The sequence below is a fragment of the Bufo bufo genome, chromosome 6 (assembly GCF_905171765.1).
Source record: "Bufo bufo chromosome 6, aBufBuf1.1, whole genome shotgun sequence".
NCBI lineage: Eukaryota > Metazoa > Chordata > Amphibia > Anura > Bufonidae > Bufo > Bufo bufo.
Window position 1 is genome coordinate 106,380,591 of NC_053394.1, and position 15,535 is coordinate 106,396,125.

At 44.8% G+C, this 15,535-nt stretch overlaps 1 protein-coding gene and 1 long non-coding RNA gene across 3 annotated transcripts in view; both read left to right on the top strand.

The window, feature by feature from the left end:
• Nucleotides 1-9,985, top strand: part of YTHDF1 (YTH N6-methyladenosine RNA binding protein 1) — a 33,708-nt gene extending 23,723 nt beyond the window's left edge. For both annotated transcript variants that reach the window (XM_040438846.1, XM_040438847.1), the window contains exons 5-6: nt 6,160-6,220; nt 9,868-9,985. In XM_040438846.1, coding sequence (XP_040294780.1) covers nt 6,160-6,192 — 33 coding nt within the window. In that variant the 3' untranslated portion in view covers nt 6,193-6,220; nt 9,868-9,985. The remainder of the gene's footprint in view (nt 1-6,159; nt 6,221-9,867) is intronic.
• A 3,018-nt stretch (nt 9,986-13,003) lies between these two features.
• On the top strand, nt 13,004-15,062 carry LOC121005986. The gene is made up of 2 exons (XR_005779998.1): nt 13,004-13,541; nt 14,297-15,062. It is a non-coding gene; the product is annotated as an uncharacterized LOC121005986 (long non-coding RNA).
• Nucleotides 15,063-15,535: the final 473 nt, after the last annotated feature.

Here is a 15,535-nt window from a genome sequence, read left to right on the forward strand (position 1 = left end):
AAGAATAGGACATGTTCTATTTTTTTCAGGAAAGAAATTGCGGATCCTGAAAAAACGGATGCGGATCCCGAAAAAACGGATGTGGATCCCGAAGATGCGGATCCAGAAAATGTGGATTTGCATCCGTTCCAGCCCCATTGAAAGTGAATGGGTCCGCAAATTGCGGAACGAATGCGGATCCAAATTACGGACGTGTGAATGGACCCTAACTGAAATATTTTTTTTATTTTTTTTGCAGTATATGGGACAAGCAATCTGATGACTGCATGCACAGGTCACCAAAGGGGAAAAAGAAAATCTTCTTTTCTTTTTTTTTTTTTGTTGCAAAAAACTGCAAATATTAACACCTTAGGGCCCGGAGGTTATATGTACTTTCCAACGGCACCATTTAATTTTGCATATCCTGTAGTGGGCAGTGGGGAAAAAATGCCAAATGGGGTAAAATTGCGAGGAAAAAAAACTATTCCACCACAGTTTTGCGTTTTTTATTTTTTTATTTACAATGTGCGATAAAACTGACCGGTTACTTTTATTCTACAGGTCAGTACGAATCCGGCGATACCTTTCTTATATGTATAGTTTTTCTTGCATTTTAATAGTGATAAAAAAAATTTGTCACCATATTTTGACCCCCTATAACTTTTTTTTGTAATTATGTGTACGGAGCAGTATGGGGGGCTCATTTTTTGCGGGACGATCTGAACTTTTCATTGATACCATTCTGGGGTGTGTGTGACTTTTTTGATCACTTTTTTTATTAAGTGATTTTATTACATTTTAGTAGAAAATGAAGCTTTATTTTTTAATTTTATTTGCGATTTGCCGTATTGGGAATATATTTTTTACTATGGGCGGTTTCGCACATTGTGACACTCATGATGTGTGTTTTTTTTTTGGAGTGGGAAAAGGGGGTGATTTTAAATATTATTATTTATTATTATTTTTTTTTTTTTGAGTTCACATAGGGAATCATATGATGGCTATTATCATAGACTCCAATATGCACTTGCTTTTGAATCTATGATGATTCTACTAGTTATCTATGGACTCCTATTACAGGCAAGGGCTTCATAGGAGGCTGCTGCATAGTATTTCCTGTCATTCATAAACACAGGGGCTTTTGCATACACTCTCTGGCTCCTCCGATTGCCACACGGGGGAGCAGAGCGCAACCGGAAGTGCGCACTTTCGGTTTGTGCGCTCAGATGCCGTGGTCAGGATTGACCATGGCATCTGAGGGGCTTTATGTCCGGGATCGGCATTACTGCTGGTTGTGGGCATGAGCCACAGGTGTTTGCTAAAAGAAACAGGCGGTCACCCAGGGCTATGGCGCCCGCAGCGGGCAGAAGCAGGTGCCATCTTTAAACACCCGCCCAGCGCCGTACATGTACAGCGCTGGGCGTGAAATGGTTAGTGTAAATCTTCCCCTTTTCCAGATTAACATATATAAAAAAAAATAGATATTCAAACGTATCACCTCATCCGAAAATGTGTGAACTACTTACTGTATTTTTCGCCCTATAAGACGCACCGGCACATAAGACGCACCTAGGTTTTTGAGGAGGAAAATAAGAAAAAATATATTTTGAACCAAAAGGTGTGCTTTTGGTGGGTTTTGAACTAATTGTGGTCTGTGGGTGACACTTATGGGGGATCTGTGGGTGACACTTATGGGGGATCTGTGGGTGACACTTATGGGGGATCTGTGGGTGACACTTATGGGGGATCTGTGGGTGACACTTATGGGGGATCTGTGGGTGACACTTATGGGGGATCTGTGGGTGACACTTATGGGGGATCTGTGGGTGACACTTATGGGGGATCTGTGGGTGACACTTATGGGGGATCTGTGGGTGACACTTATGGGGGATCTGTGGGTGACACTTATGGGGGATCTGTGGGTGACACTTATGGGGGATCTGTGGGTGACACTTATGGGGGATCTGTGGGTGACACTTATGGGGGATCTGTGGGTGACACTTATGGGGGATCTGTGGGTGACACTTATGGGGGATCTGTGGGTGACACTTATGGGGGATCTGTGGGTGGCTCTTATTGGGGGATCTGTGGGTGGCTCTTATTGGGGGATCTGTGGGTGGCTCTTATTGGGGGATCTGTGGGTGGCTCTTATTGGGGGATCTGTGGGTGGCTCTTATTGGGGGATCTGGATGGCACTGTTATGAGGATCTGTGTATGACAGTTATGGGGGGGGGATCTGTGGATGACACTTATGGGGGATCTGTGGGTGGCTCTTATTGGGGGATCTGGATGGCACTGTTATGAGGATCTGTGTATGACAGTTATGGGGGGGATCTGTGGATGACACATGACATATAGCATCTTATGCTATGTGTCATCCACAGATCCCCTCCATAAGTGTCTCTGTAGTGAATGACCCTCAATACACGCTGGGGGCCGGCATCTGCTTTTATAATGACAGCGGGGCCCGTGCAGTGACTGTATTCTACTACACGGGGCCCGCTCACTGTATATTATTGTATCTCTAATAGTAAATTGTTATGCATATAATCCCATAATGAGCGCTGTGTATTACTTACAACTACAGTACAAGCGCTCGCCGCTCGGTAGGTAGCAGAGAGGAGGGAGGAGGCAGGCCGGGAGGACGGGCGCTGGCAGAGTGAGTCATACGTCACGCGCCTGCGCCGCCTACTTTATGAATGAAGCAGGCGCGTGACGTATGACTCACGCTGCCAGCGTCCGTCCTCCCGGCCTCCCTCCTCTCTGCTACCTACCGAGCGGCGAGCGTTTGTACTGTAGTTGTAAGTAATACACAGCGCTCATTATGGGATTATATGCATAACAATTTACTATTAGAGATACAATAATATACAGTGAGCGGGGCCCGTGTAGTAGAATACAGTCACTGCACGGGCCCGCTGTCATTATAAAAGCAGGCGCCGGCCCCCAGCCCCTCCTCCCTCACAGCTGATACGGCGGGTGTATCATTGAAAACTCGGCAAAATAAGCAGCATTCGCCGTATAAGACGCACTGCTATTTCCCCCTCACTTTTGGGGGGAAAAAAGTGCGTCTTATACAGCGAAAAATACGGTAAGTTTTTTTCATGCATAGTGAATGCCATAACAGAAAAAAAATATATTAATACTGACCCACAGAATAAGCGTCTCATGTTTTGTTTGTTTTTTACATACATCATCAAAACAATACCCAAAAAACCATGGTGGAAATGCATATTTTATTTTTTTCAAAAAAGTTTCATCTGACAATTGTTTCCAGTTTTTCAATACAAAATATGGTAAATTAAGTGGTACCTTTTCAAAAATACAACTTGCCTCGCAAAAAAAAAAGCTTAATTTTACACGTGCCAATATAAGTGTATGGAGAGGGGTAGGGGAGGAGTGAGCAGCAGCAGCAGCATGAGGGAGATAGGACTCTGACACTAAAGAGACTGCACAGCTACTTCTGTAATGTCCTTCATGATCCTGGAGCATACTTCGGTGAGAATTGTAGGAAGCGGCTTCTCTTTTTTTGTACTGGATAGCACCTATATCCACCCACCATGTCTGAAAGATCTGCAAACTAGATGTTCAGCATGAGCAAAGGCAAACTCCTAAAATGGCCAGAAATGGTGGTGTTCCTCGTCTGCACACACTGTCCTACTGAGTAATGACGTTTGTTGAAAGGTTAGGTGCGCTTCAAGGGGTTATACAAGTCTTTCCGATGCCAATTACGTCATAGTTTAGACCACTTCCAAAGCAAATGGCTTAGGTCTCCTATGCGGTGAGGCACTCTGGACATACTTTGGAGGTGTGTAATGAGTTCTATATGATATGAAAAATCTGCTTGAAGAACATCATGAAAAATGCATTAAAAATACCTTCTTATGTGTATTTTAAAACTTTGCCAAAAGACTATGTGAGGGAGCCTAACAAGTAGGATCTCGCACCAGCAGGTTTTGGTACAAACACTTCACCTATAATGCAGTTTATATCATTTGAATAAGCAGCTCTGTAATACAAAACTCGGGCAGCCTCTGTAAATGATCTAAAATGACAAAATAATCCTCGCTCGCTCCTTTTCTCCGCTGCCGCTTCCTGTGCTGCGCTCTGGTCCTCCCTGGCATGGTTTGTTTTCCTGGCTGCAGCCGTGACGTTCCATGCACTAATTGGCTGCACAGAATTTCACTGCTGCAGCCAGGAAGGGGGTCTGGAGTGCAGCATCGGTAGAAGCGGATGGAAAAAGGAGTTGGGTGTTTTTTCATTTGATGTTTTAGACCATTTATGGGGGGACGCCTGAGTTTTGATTTGCCCCGGGTAACCCCTTTTTAAAGCCTTGATACCAAGCTGTAGCAACGATGATGTGAAACTGCACCTCTCAGCATGCATACTTTCTTGACTGTTCTCAGTACTACTGTAAAAGTGAATAAAACATGTTGGGTCATAGTTTCACAACCCTGGTTGTAGGCGATATAATTTAAGAATATTGCAACATTCCCATGTAGTGGCCCCACACCTAGTATCCATAGTCATTGTTTTCTGTGAACAATTAAAGGAGTTATCCATAATTCTTATTTTTAATTGGGGATGTCCCGATACCAGTATCTGTATCTGGACCGATACCGGACATTTGCACAAGTACTTGTACTCGTGCAAGTGTCGCCGATACCTGATGGCCGTGCAGCGGCGGGTCCCGTGTCAGCTTCCGTGCGGCGGTGCTCCCAGCTGACCGGCGTGGGGGCGGGACTTTTGTGCGGCTGCTCCTAAGTCCCATGCGGTTGCCTAGCACTGGGAGGAAGTTAAAGCCACTTCCTCCCAGTACTCTGGTGCACATGGGAAGGATTACAGCAGGCCAGGTTGGCATGGTGCATGAAATGGAGGAGAAATTCAGTTAATTTCTCTCAATTTCATGTTCAAACAGTGAATATAAAATAAGGTGGGGGGGGGGGGGGGGGGGGAATAAGCAAATAATAGTGATTCCCAACCAGTGTGCCTCCAGCTGTTGCAAAACTACAGCCAAAGGCTGTCCGGACATGCTGGGAGTTGTAGTTTTGCAACAGCTGGAGACACACTGGTTGGGAAACACTGTAATATATAGTTGATGCACTGCATCTTGTCCAATGTTTTTTGGACTTTTGGTTGGTCAGTGCTCACAAAATAAATGTTAAGTTATTTCATTGTTATAATTGGTATCGGTGAGTACTTAAATAAAATTATCGGGACATCCCTATTTTTAATGATCTTTCCCCCATGTGATTAAGCACTTTAACAGTTAATGTTGAAAATATTCCTACTTTGCTGGCTCTGTGCTCCCCGGTGTATTCATGGATCAGGTGCCAGCACAATCTGAGTGAGCAAGCTAGTGCCTAGGAACTTCTCAGAAGGCAACCCCCAAACTAAGGGGAACCGTAGTAGAGGATAGGTCATCAGTATAGAAATCTCGGAAAAACCCCTTTAATCTATGCTGACAGATATGTAGCCCCAAAGGAACAGATGACCAACAAAGTGTACACCTTTTGGCGGCAATCTTTTTAATTTTATTTTTTTATTGCATTGTACTGATGAAAATCATTTTTTTCAATTGGTCTTTATTTAAAATTTAAAGCCATTTTCTTTGTACAGGGCTGAGTTTATCTAGTAACAGGATCTGTATTTTCACTATGTTCCGGCACTCATTATAGCTCAGTTCTTATTACTGATAAGATTGTGGCTCAAATAAGTGTTAGATGACCGGCACAATGTGAAAGTAAAAAGTACGATTCACACAGCTAGACAAACAGTTAACTCTTTGACAGAACGGCTTAATATTTCTAAGGCCACCTTCACATCACAGTTTCTCCTTTCCGTTCTCCTGCTCCTCAACGGAGCCGGAGAACGGAAAGGAGAAACTGTGATGTGAACGAGGCCTAATAAAGACCCATTGAAAAAAATGATTTGGCCCAAAATGAGTAAAATGCAGTCATAAAAAATTGCCCCTGAAGCTGTACATAGCCTTTAAGTATAGTGCTTTGTGTGTATATACATCTGAGGGTGCTGATTTATTGGAATTTTACTGTGTCAGGTCTGTTCCTATGTAACACAGATCTATGTAACTGTGACCCCCTCCTCACAGGGGGAGGGGGCTGTCTTTTTACAATGCTAGATGATTTGCTCAATCTGTCTTCTCCCCCTTTATTTGCATAGAATGGCAGTGGCATCAGAGAGAGAAACTGCTAGCAAAAGAGGGAGAAGACGTGTACAGAAGGTAAGTTATCCAAACGTCTTCTCCAGATGGACCTGGGACTGTGGGAAGGGGACTGCACGGTCCAGTCTGGTGCCATATGCGATTTTAAAGGAGGTCATTGGTTCATTGCTTACACTTAAAGGGGGTTTCTGGCCTGTAGATTGATAACCTATTCTCTGGCTAGTGTCAGTCAGACGCCCTGATCGGCAGGTGCTACAAACAATACAGTGGATGGAGCTAGGAGCAGAAGGCTTCACCTTCTGTGTAGTGACATGGGAGCTGAGCTTCAGTATGCGGCACAGCCATTACACAGTGACGACTGCTATGCACATCTGATTGGTGTGGGTGTCGGACCAATATCTACAGGCTGAAAAATCCTTTTAAAGGGGTTTTGCCATCACAGACAATGGGGGCATGTCACTAGGATATACCCCATTGTCTGATAGGTGAACAGAGCGGGGAAAGTAGTGGAGGGCGCCGAAAATAGCCGAGCGAAGGCTTGGCTATTTTCGTCGGCCCCGTAGAAATGAGTTGGATCGGGGGCTGCGCATGCGGGGTGCGCTCCCATTCAGTTGTATGGGAGCAGCGCTTGGTGGTGGCCTCCAGCCACAACTCTCCTCGCTCCATTCTTGTTGTAGGTGCAGGTCCCAGAGGTGGGACCCGCACCTATCAGACAATGGGGTTGTTTCCTAGCGATATGCCCCTATTGTCTGTGATGGGAATACCCCTTTTGCATCAGTCTTGCTCAGATTTTGTCCTAGGGGAATGCGCCTGCAAAGCTCTGGGTAAAACAAAATGAGTATTAAATGTTAGTAACTCCTAGGACCTAGGTGATAAGTTCTTCTAGTGGAACAACCCTTTTAAGGGGTTTTCCCACAGGATGGAGACCACTGCTCTGTTCAATTCTAGAGAGTGCGCTGAGCCCTGTACTCTGCAGTCCCATAGGCGGGAATAGAGCAGTGGTCGCACGTGTCCCGCTGCTCCATTCTCTGAATTGCTGGTGGTGAGTTGTTAGTGGAAAAATCCTTTTCACTTTTTTTGTGACTTTCGCTTAGTGTTCCTTTAAAAGGGCATCTATCAGCAGTTTTGTACCTATGACACCGGCTGACCTGTTACATGTGCGCTTGGCAGCTGAAAGCATCTGTGTTGGTCCCATGTTAATATGTGCCCATATTGCTGAGAAAAACAGTTTTTATGCAATTTTATATGCAAATGAGCCTCTAGGAGCACCTAGGTCAGTGATGGCGAACCTATGGCACGGGTGCCAGAGGCGGCACTCAGAGCCCTCTCTGTGGGCACCCTCACTGTGAAAAAAGTGGTGTACCAATATGCCTTAGACTTTTTCTGCCATTCATCAGCACAGAACACACTATGAACAGCACAGGCAGGGCACTGAATGTAGACAGGATATTATAGCTAAATGATAAAGTACATGGAATATATACTATATTGAACTATAGTATTCAGATTAAATTGCCGTGTTGGCACTTTACGATAAATAAGTGGGTTTTGGGTTGCAGTTTGGGCACTCGGCCTCTAAAATGTTCGACATCACTGACCTAGGTCGTTATCATTGCAGAGAGATAAGCCCCTAGAGGCTCATTTGCATATAAAAATTGCATAAAAACAGTTTTTCTCAGCAATTCAGGCACCTACAGGTGAAACTCGAAAAATTTGAATATTGTGCAAAGTTCATTTATTTCAGTAATGCAACTTAAAAGGTGAAACTAATATATGACATAGACTCATTACATGCAAAGCGAGATATTTCAAGCCTTTAATATTTATAATGTGGATGATTACGGCTTACAGCTTATGAAACCCCAAAGTCACGATTTTGAGGTACCCTTTGCTCAGGGGGTATGAATTAATTAGCTGACTAGTGTGACACTTTGAGCCTAGAATATTGAACCTTTTCACAAAATTCTACTTTTAAGCTGCAGTAATGCAATTCCTTTTAATTTGCATTACTGAAATAAATGGACTTTTGCACAATATTCAAATTTTTCGAGTTTCACCTGTATAAACATGGGACCAACACAGATGCCTTCAGCTGCCAAGCGCACATGTAACAGGTCAGACAGTGTCATAGGTACAAAAATGCGGATAGATGACCTTTAAACATCATGGCAGGATTTAATGCCTTTTAACTGATGCTCCCCAGGAGATTAGGACTTTCACACTTGCGTAGTTGTTTTCCGTTATTGAGATCCGGCAGAGGATCTCAATACCGGAAAAAAAATAACTTTTTGTTTAGTGCCCATGCATTCTGAATGGAAAGAGATCCCATCAGGATGTCTTCCATTCTGGCAGCATTCTGTTTGTTTTGTGACAGGACACAAAACCACTGCAAGCTGCGGTTTTGTGTCCAGTCATAAAAACAGAAAAAAACAAATCTGTCACTGAAAACATTGTAAGGAGTCCAAAAAATATGGATCGCACCTGTTGACTTTGAATGCATTTAGTGGCCCGTTTTTTTTTTTTTTTTTTCCGTTTTGATTTCACACAACCACACCCTAATGGAAAGGATGCATCCTGAGGTGCAAAATCAAAACGGATCCGTTTAATTCCGGTATTGAGATCCTCTGCCGGATCTCAATACCGGAATTAACGCAAGTGTGAAAGTAGCCTTAGTTGATCACAAGCAGTTCTGCTTTTTGAGAGGGGTTTTCCAGATGGTCCCACTGTCTATTTCCACCACTTGAGGATGCTGAACAGGTTAATTATTGACTTTGATGGAAGCAGTAGAAGGCTGAGTTCACATCAGCGTTCAGCCTTTTCGTTCTCCTGCTCCGTTATAGGAGCAGGAGAGCGGAAAGGACTGATTCGGCACATAATGGAGCCTACGGACCTGTTAGGTTTCCGCTCAGAAGATGATGTTGGAGTGGAGACAAAATTCCTGCACGCACAAGTTTTATCTCCACTCCAAAATAATCTTCTGAGCGGAAACTTAACGGACACCATTATAGTCTATGGGGTCCTTATGCTCTGTTCGGCTCAGTTATGTGCCGAATCCGTCCTTTCCGTTCTTCTGCTCCTATAACGGAGCAGGAGAACTGAAAGGCTGAGCGCTGATGTGAACTCAGCCTTAATCTGTGTAGCAAGCTCCCCCTAGTGGCAGAATTTTGTCTGTGTAGGCAATTTGATTCTCAGTCTCCTGTGACTCAGTACCGAATGCTGTAGAAGGCTACGTTCACACTGCTATAGTACTGCTGTGCCCGTGTTGCGGACCGCAAACTGCCTCCAGCCGCGTGAACTCCGCATCACAGTAAAGACCCATTGACTTCCATTCAATGGGTCCACGATCCGCAAGATACCGCGAAAGATGGGATGTGTCCTATCTTTTGCAATGTGGAGGCACAGACACGAAAGCCTTCCGGGTCTGGGCCTCCTCGCAGCTAAGGATCGCTGACGCATTGAATTGTAGTCAATGGGTCCGCACTGCGATGTTCACAGATCAGTGTCTGTGTTTTGCGTTCCCAAGACTTGCTGTCCGCAACACTGGCACGGTGGCGCCACAGCTGTGTGACTGTAGCCTAAAGGTGTAGACTTTGTCCTGTCCCTCTTATCAGTCGCCTGTCCACTGTGTCCCAAACCATTGGAGATTTGTGCTGCTGCTCTTTTTTTCAGTTAATCTTGGCTCTTATCACTTTTCTAATGTCTTACAGGAACGCCAGACCCGAAGCAAACAGTAAGGACGTCACTTCAACTTTGACTAGAACTGATCTTAAAAAAAAAAAAAAAGGAAAAAGAAAAACAAATCCTAAAAGTAACTTTAAAACACGTTAAAAAAAAACTGAATAGACTTTGTGGTGCCGCCTGTAGGCTTGGGACTGAGATGAATCTTTCAGTATCTGTATCTTCTAACGCGAGCTACAACGTAACTTCCACCCGCTCCTCCTAAATTTCATTTTCTTTTTCATTTTTTTTGGCCAGTCCACTGTATCCCTGTATCATTATATACCTGTAGTTTATAAGTGTACTCTGAACCCTCCCCCTCTGGCCCACTATCTGCTCTGTATTTGCCCTGAAACAATAATGAAAGAGTTTATTGTACGTCAAACTGCCCCTGTATGATGATTATGATAAAGGGCCAACTCCACCCTCCAACCCCACCCCAATCAGTGCGACAATCCAACTTGAGGTGATCTGTGAAAATGGCAGCCTAGCCCACAGCAATCAACCAGGAACCTGCTCTTTTCTACTGGCATGGGATTAGTTGATATGGGCAGTGCCAACATCCCATCCCTGTCCGCAATCCTCTGGTCTGTCATTTTTACCACATCCACCGCTCACTTGTGTCCATTCATTTTTGGCATCTTATTTTGCGCATGGAAGCGATGCCACCCTTCCTTTTTGCTGTTTTTTACTGCTTTGCACATTCTTAGAGGCGAGTTCCTATAGGGCTACCATCAAGAACTTGCAGGACATGTATGGCATGGGGTGGGTGGGGGGTGGTCTTCATGGAAGTCATTGGTCAGGACGGTCCCTGCCTGTTAATACATTTATCTATGTATTGCGTATACCCTATGGAGGGATCCATATCATGAAATCAAGCAGCCTGCCCGTTCACTAGTTACCAGTGATATCCCTGTGTGGTCATTGGATTCCCATTTTCATGGAAGTTATCCATGGGCCATAGTCACCGTTGTGAACCTGCACTTAAGTACTGGAAAACCGCATACACGGCCATCCCTTCACTATACCAGTTGTCTGTCTATGGGATGTTTGCATGCAAACCCTGGTGGGCAACGCACCCTTTTGAAGGACACTCCCTCAACCCAGTAATACTCTTTGTGATTGACATATCAGTTTCCCCATTCTTATATCTAGTGATCATGCATCTTAATGTGGCGTTCATACACAGGTTGCTGTGTCCTGTGACAATTTAATTTTTTATTTTTTTTGCAAAACTAGACTTTTCACCATATTCATCTGTGTTGTCTTTTATCGTCTGCCTGCACCGGCTGGCCTGTTACATTATAACCTCATCATGCATGTTATTCCTCGAAAGATCAGTGTGTGTGTGTCTGTTATTGGGGGTGGGGGATGGAAGGAGGGTTGATGCCATTTCTCCATTCCCCTTCAGCAGAATTTCCAGGGGATCTGTACTTCCCTCCTCTAAATCAAACCTTCTCTTGATTAAACAATGGAAACACAAATCTAAATCGATCCTTTGGTGTCTGTGTAGAAAAGCTGCAGTTCCTGCTCTGGTCATCAATGTCACTTGTGATGTTACTTCTCCCCACTAGAGGGAGCCGGTTAGCTGACTTCATAGGAATAAAGATTATGGGGCATTTGTGAATATTCTATTACATTTGGGAGCGAAAAGCATTACCTAGTTCAGACCTGCAAAAAGACCCATCAGACTAATCCAGTACTCATTGGGGCTGTGTATACATTAGGTCTCGGTGACTTTGTCCCTATTGAGATATCATATGACCGTGTTGTCCAGTCACTGAAACTGCATCCGTTCTCTTTGCCTTCTGAGACTGCAGGCAAGCGGCAGAGGCGCAAGAAGTTTTTTCCATTAACTGCAATATTTGCCCATAATTTTTAGAAGGGAAGAATGCAAATGTTTACTTGCCCTTCTAGGTCTTATGTGATATTCAGATCGTAGACCTATCGGTACATGGGCGTTGTGTAGGTTTAGTCTTTGCCCAAATTAAATGGTATGTATACTTTTGCAACCTTTTCTCATCAGAGGCAACCCCTATCAAAATGCATCCCTTAGGCATGACACACGAGACTGTTGAATGTGAGAAACTTGCAGCGTGTCTCAATGTAATTCAGTAGATTCCAGGACCTTCAGGGTTACACAGCATTATCAATCAGTATAAGGCCTCATGCACACAACCGTGCCCGTATTGCTGCCCGCAAACCACGATTCTGCAATGTACAGGTTCCGGCCGTGTCAACACTGTTTCACAGAGGTGGATCCTTTCACTCGAATGGGTCCGGAAGGAGTGGTGGTCTATTTTTTTCCGGTGCGGGCGAATCACGGACCCATTCAAGTTGAATTGGTCTGGATCAGTCTGCGGCTACCGCACAGATGGTGCCTGTGCAATGGGGACTGCAAATTGCGGTCCCCAACGCACAGAACGGCCGGCACACGTTTGTGTGCATGAGGCCTAATGCTGTGCAATCCTGTCAGAGGAGAGGAGGTCAAAAGGTAGCTCTCACTGGCGCGCACTGAAAGTTCCTCGCTTACAACTCGCTCAGTACCTGGCAAGCCATCGGTGAAAGCCGTGGCCAGCCAGGAATTTTCCTCTGCAGGTCAATCAGATGAATGATTGTCCATGTAGTGCAAGGATGGCTTGAGTCCACCAGCTTGGGAGTGTTCTACAGACTGGCTTTCTGTTCTGGCTCATCAAGAGGGGCCTCGAGTTGTGGACCTCCCTCTGAGATTATAAGAGAATGTGTGTATATATTACACCCACCCACCAACAATATGGCATATGGACAGGGGTTGCCTTTGTTCGAGAACCTTTTTAATGCTGAAATCTATCCAAATTATAAAAATAAAGGGTTTGGGCTCATGCACACGTATTTTGCGTTCCGTATACGGACCGTATTTTGATTCCCTATACAGAACCATTCATTTCAGTGGGTCCGCAAAAGATGCGGACAGCACTGTGTGTGCCGTCCGCATCTGTTGCTCCGTTCCGTGACGCCGCAAAAATTGAGACATGTACGTTTTGCGGACAAGAATAGGCATCTCTATAATGGGCCTCCTGTTCCGTTCCGCAAATTGCGGAAGGCACACAGGCGGCATCCGTTTTTTAATTTGCGGACCGCAAAAAACGACATGGCCGTGTGCATGAGCCCTTTGTCTGATAATTAAAAATGTTGAATCTTTTGACAACCACTTTAAGAAACTTTGCATATAGGTGCCTTTTTGTGTATACAGCTCCCAGGGCTACCTTCGTGTTGCTCCACTACCTGGAGTATGTGGGAAGGGGTAACACCTGCGCAGTCCATGAAAGCCTGGAGATCAACGTAGGAGCTGCATCCACAAAATGGCTGATTTTAAATCTACACTCAGTTTTGCTTTATTTTATGTTATAGATGTCTTGGCTGATGAATGCTTTCAGTGTTCATATCCTCTGGTTTTATGTTTTCTGCTGCGTAACCCACTATAAAAGGCTACTTGCACCTGTTGCCGATTAGTCTCGGTTTTCCTGTGCAGATTTTTTGCAGGAAAAAAAAACCACAACGTAATCCAGTCCCAAAGTGAACGATATTTGGCAAATCTCATGTACGCTTTGCGTATCATTTCTATATGGAAATGAACCTGCTGTGCGGATTTTGAAATCCACAGTGTATCAATTGTTTCTGTGGAGTCTTAGGGCTCTTTCACACCTGCGTTATTGTCTTCTGGCATAGAGTTCCGTCGTCGGGGCTCTATGCCGGAAGAATCCTGATCAGGATTATCCTAATGCATTCTGAATGGAGTGAAATCCGTTCAGGATGCATCAGGATGTCTTCAGTTCCGGTACGGAACGTTTTTTGGCCGGAGAAAATACCGCAGCATGCTGCGCTTTTTGCTCCGGCCAAAAATCCTGAAGACTTGCCGCAAGGCCGGATCCGGGATTAATGCCCATTGAAAGGCATTGATCCGGATCCGGCTTTAAGCTAAACGTCGTTTCGGCGCATTGCCGGAGCCGACATTTAGCTTTTTCAGAGTGGTCACCATGGCTGCCGGGACGCTAAAGTCCTGACAGCCATGGTAAGTGTAGCGGGGAGCGGCATACTTACCGTCCGTGCGGCTCCCCGGGCGCTCCAGAGTGACGTCAGGGCGCCCCAAGCGCATGGATCACGTGATCACATGGATCACGTCATCCATGCGCATGGGGCGCTCTGACGTCATTCTGGAGCGCCCCGGGAGCCGCACGGACTGTAAGTATACCGCTCCCCCGCTCCTACTATGGCAACCAGGACTTTAATAGCGTCCTGATTGCCATAGTAACACTGAAAGCATTTGGAAGACTGTTCCGTCTTCAAATGCTTTCAGTACACTTGCGTTGTTACGGATCCGGCAGGCACCTCCGGCAACGGAAGTGCATGCCGGATCCCAACAACGCAAGTGTGAAAGAGGCCTTAGTGTGGATTTCACCCTTTGCATTGCAACGGAGGAGATTGGGACAAGCTGCAGCAACATATGCAAGTAACATGTGGATTTTGGTGCTGAAATGCAGAGAAATCCGTGTGGAAATCCAGTGTGCAGGTAGCCTAACTGCATTCATCTAACTTGCCCATACAGAGGCATGTTTCAGTCTAAATGGTCCTTTTTAAGTAAGTTGGGGATAGTTGTGTAAAGGGTCTACAGTATCTACCCATTAACCAGTCCTATGTCACCCTAGGGAATGGGGAAAACCAAAACGGGGGGCTTTTACCTTCTACGCAGCCATGTTGCAAGGGTGCCAATACGTCTCCTGCCATTTGTAGTCCCATCACCGCTCATGGTTCCTTGCATAGGGAATGAAATGTTCTCTTGACCCAAAAACATCTGTAAGTGACCCTGTCCTATAAATTCATAGAAAAGTATAGGAATGGGAACTGCTGCTTTTTTGCTACAATGGATGCCTATGTCATGGTTAACCCCTTTTCTGACACGTACTTGTTTTCTTCATCATGACCATCCCCCGGGCCGCATTTGGAAATCCAGTTGTTGCATGCACCGAGGTTCCTCCCATGCGTTCTCTCTATGGTCAGGCCAGGGGTTTAGTTTGACTCTGAATGTAGCCAATGAGCATCTTTTTCCTTGTATATGGTTTCCCCCCTTCATCATGCATTTTTTCAGCCGGCCCCATGCACTGGCCACTCTGCTTTGCTTGTCTAGACTAATAAAGATTCAATAATGTTATGACTCCTGCTACTTTATTACTGTTTTATATATGGTATGTTGGGGGCCAAAATGACCGTTTTGGGGGGGGGGGGGAAAGACAATTGGTGTTTTCACATTTTTTTTGTCGGGAGCTGAAAAGAAAAAACAGCATTTTTCTTGCTTTATTTTCTAACTATTTTCTTCCCTATAGAAAAGGCTGGGAAAATGTCACACCCAAAGCATGAATGAACTGAAGAGAGCAAGAAAATGTTCTTAAAATGTCACTTCAAAATATGCAGTGTTTGTAGAACATTTTATAATTTTCTATTGTCCAGAATGTAACATCTGTATGCAGGTTTTTTTTTTTTCTTAAAAGTTGACAAAAAGCATGACATTTTATTTTCAACCCACACTCGTGCTGTAGGACTCTGTTTTCACCAGCAGGTGCCACCAAAACTCAATTTATTCACAACATACAGAATTTACATATAAAGTTGAATCCCTGGGAC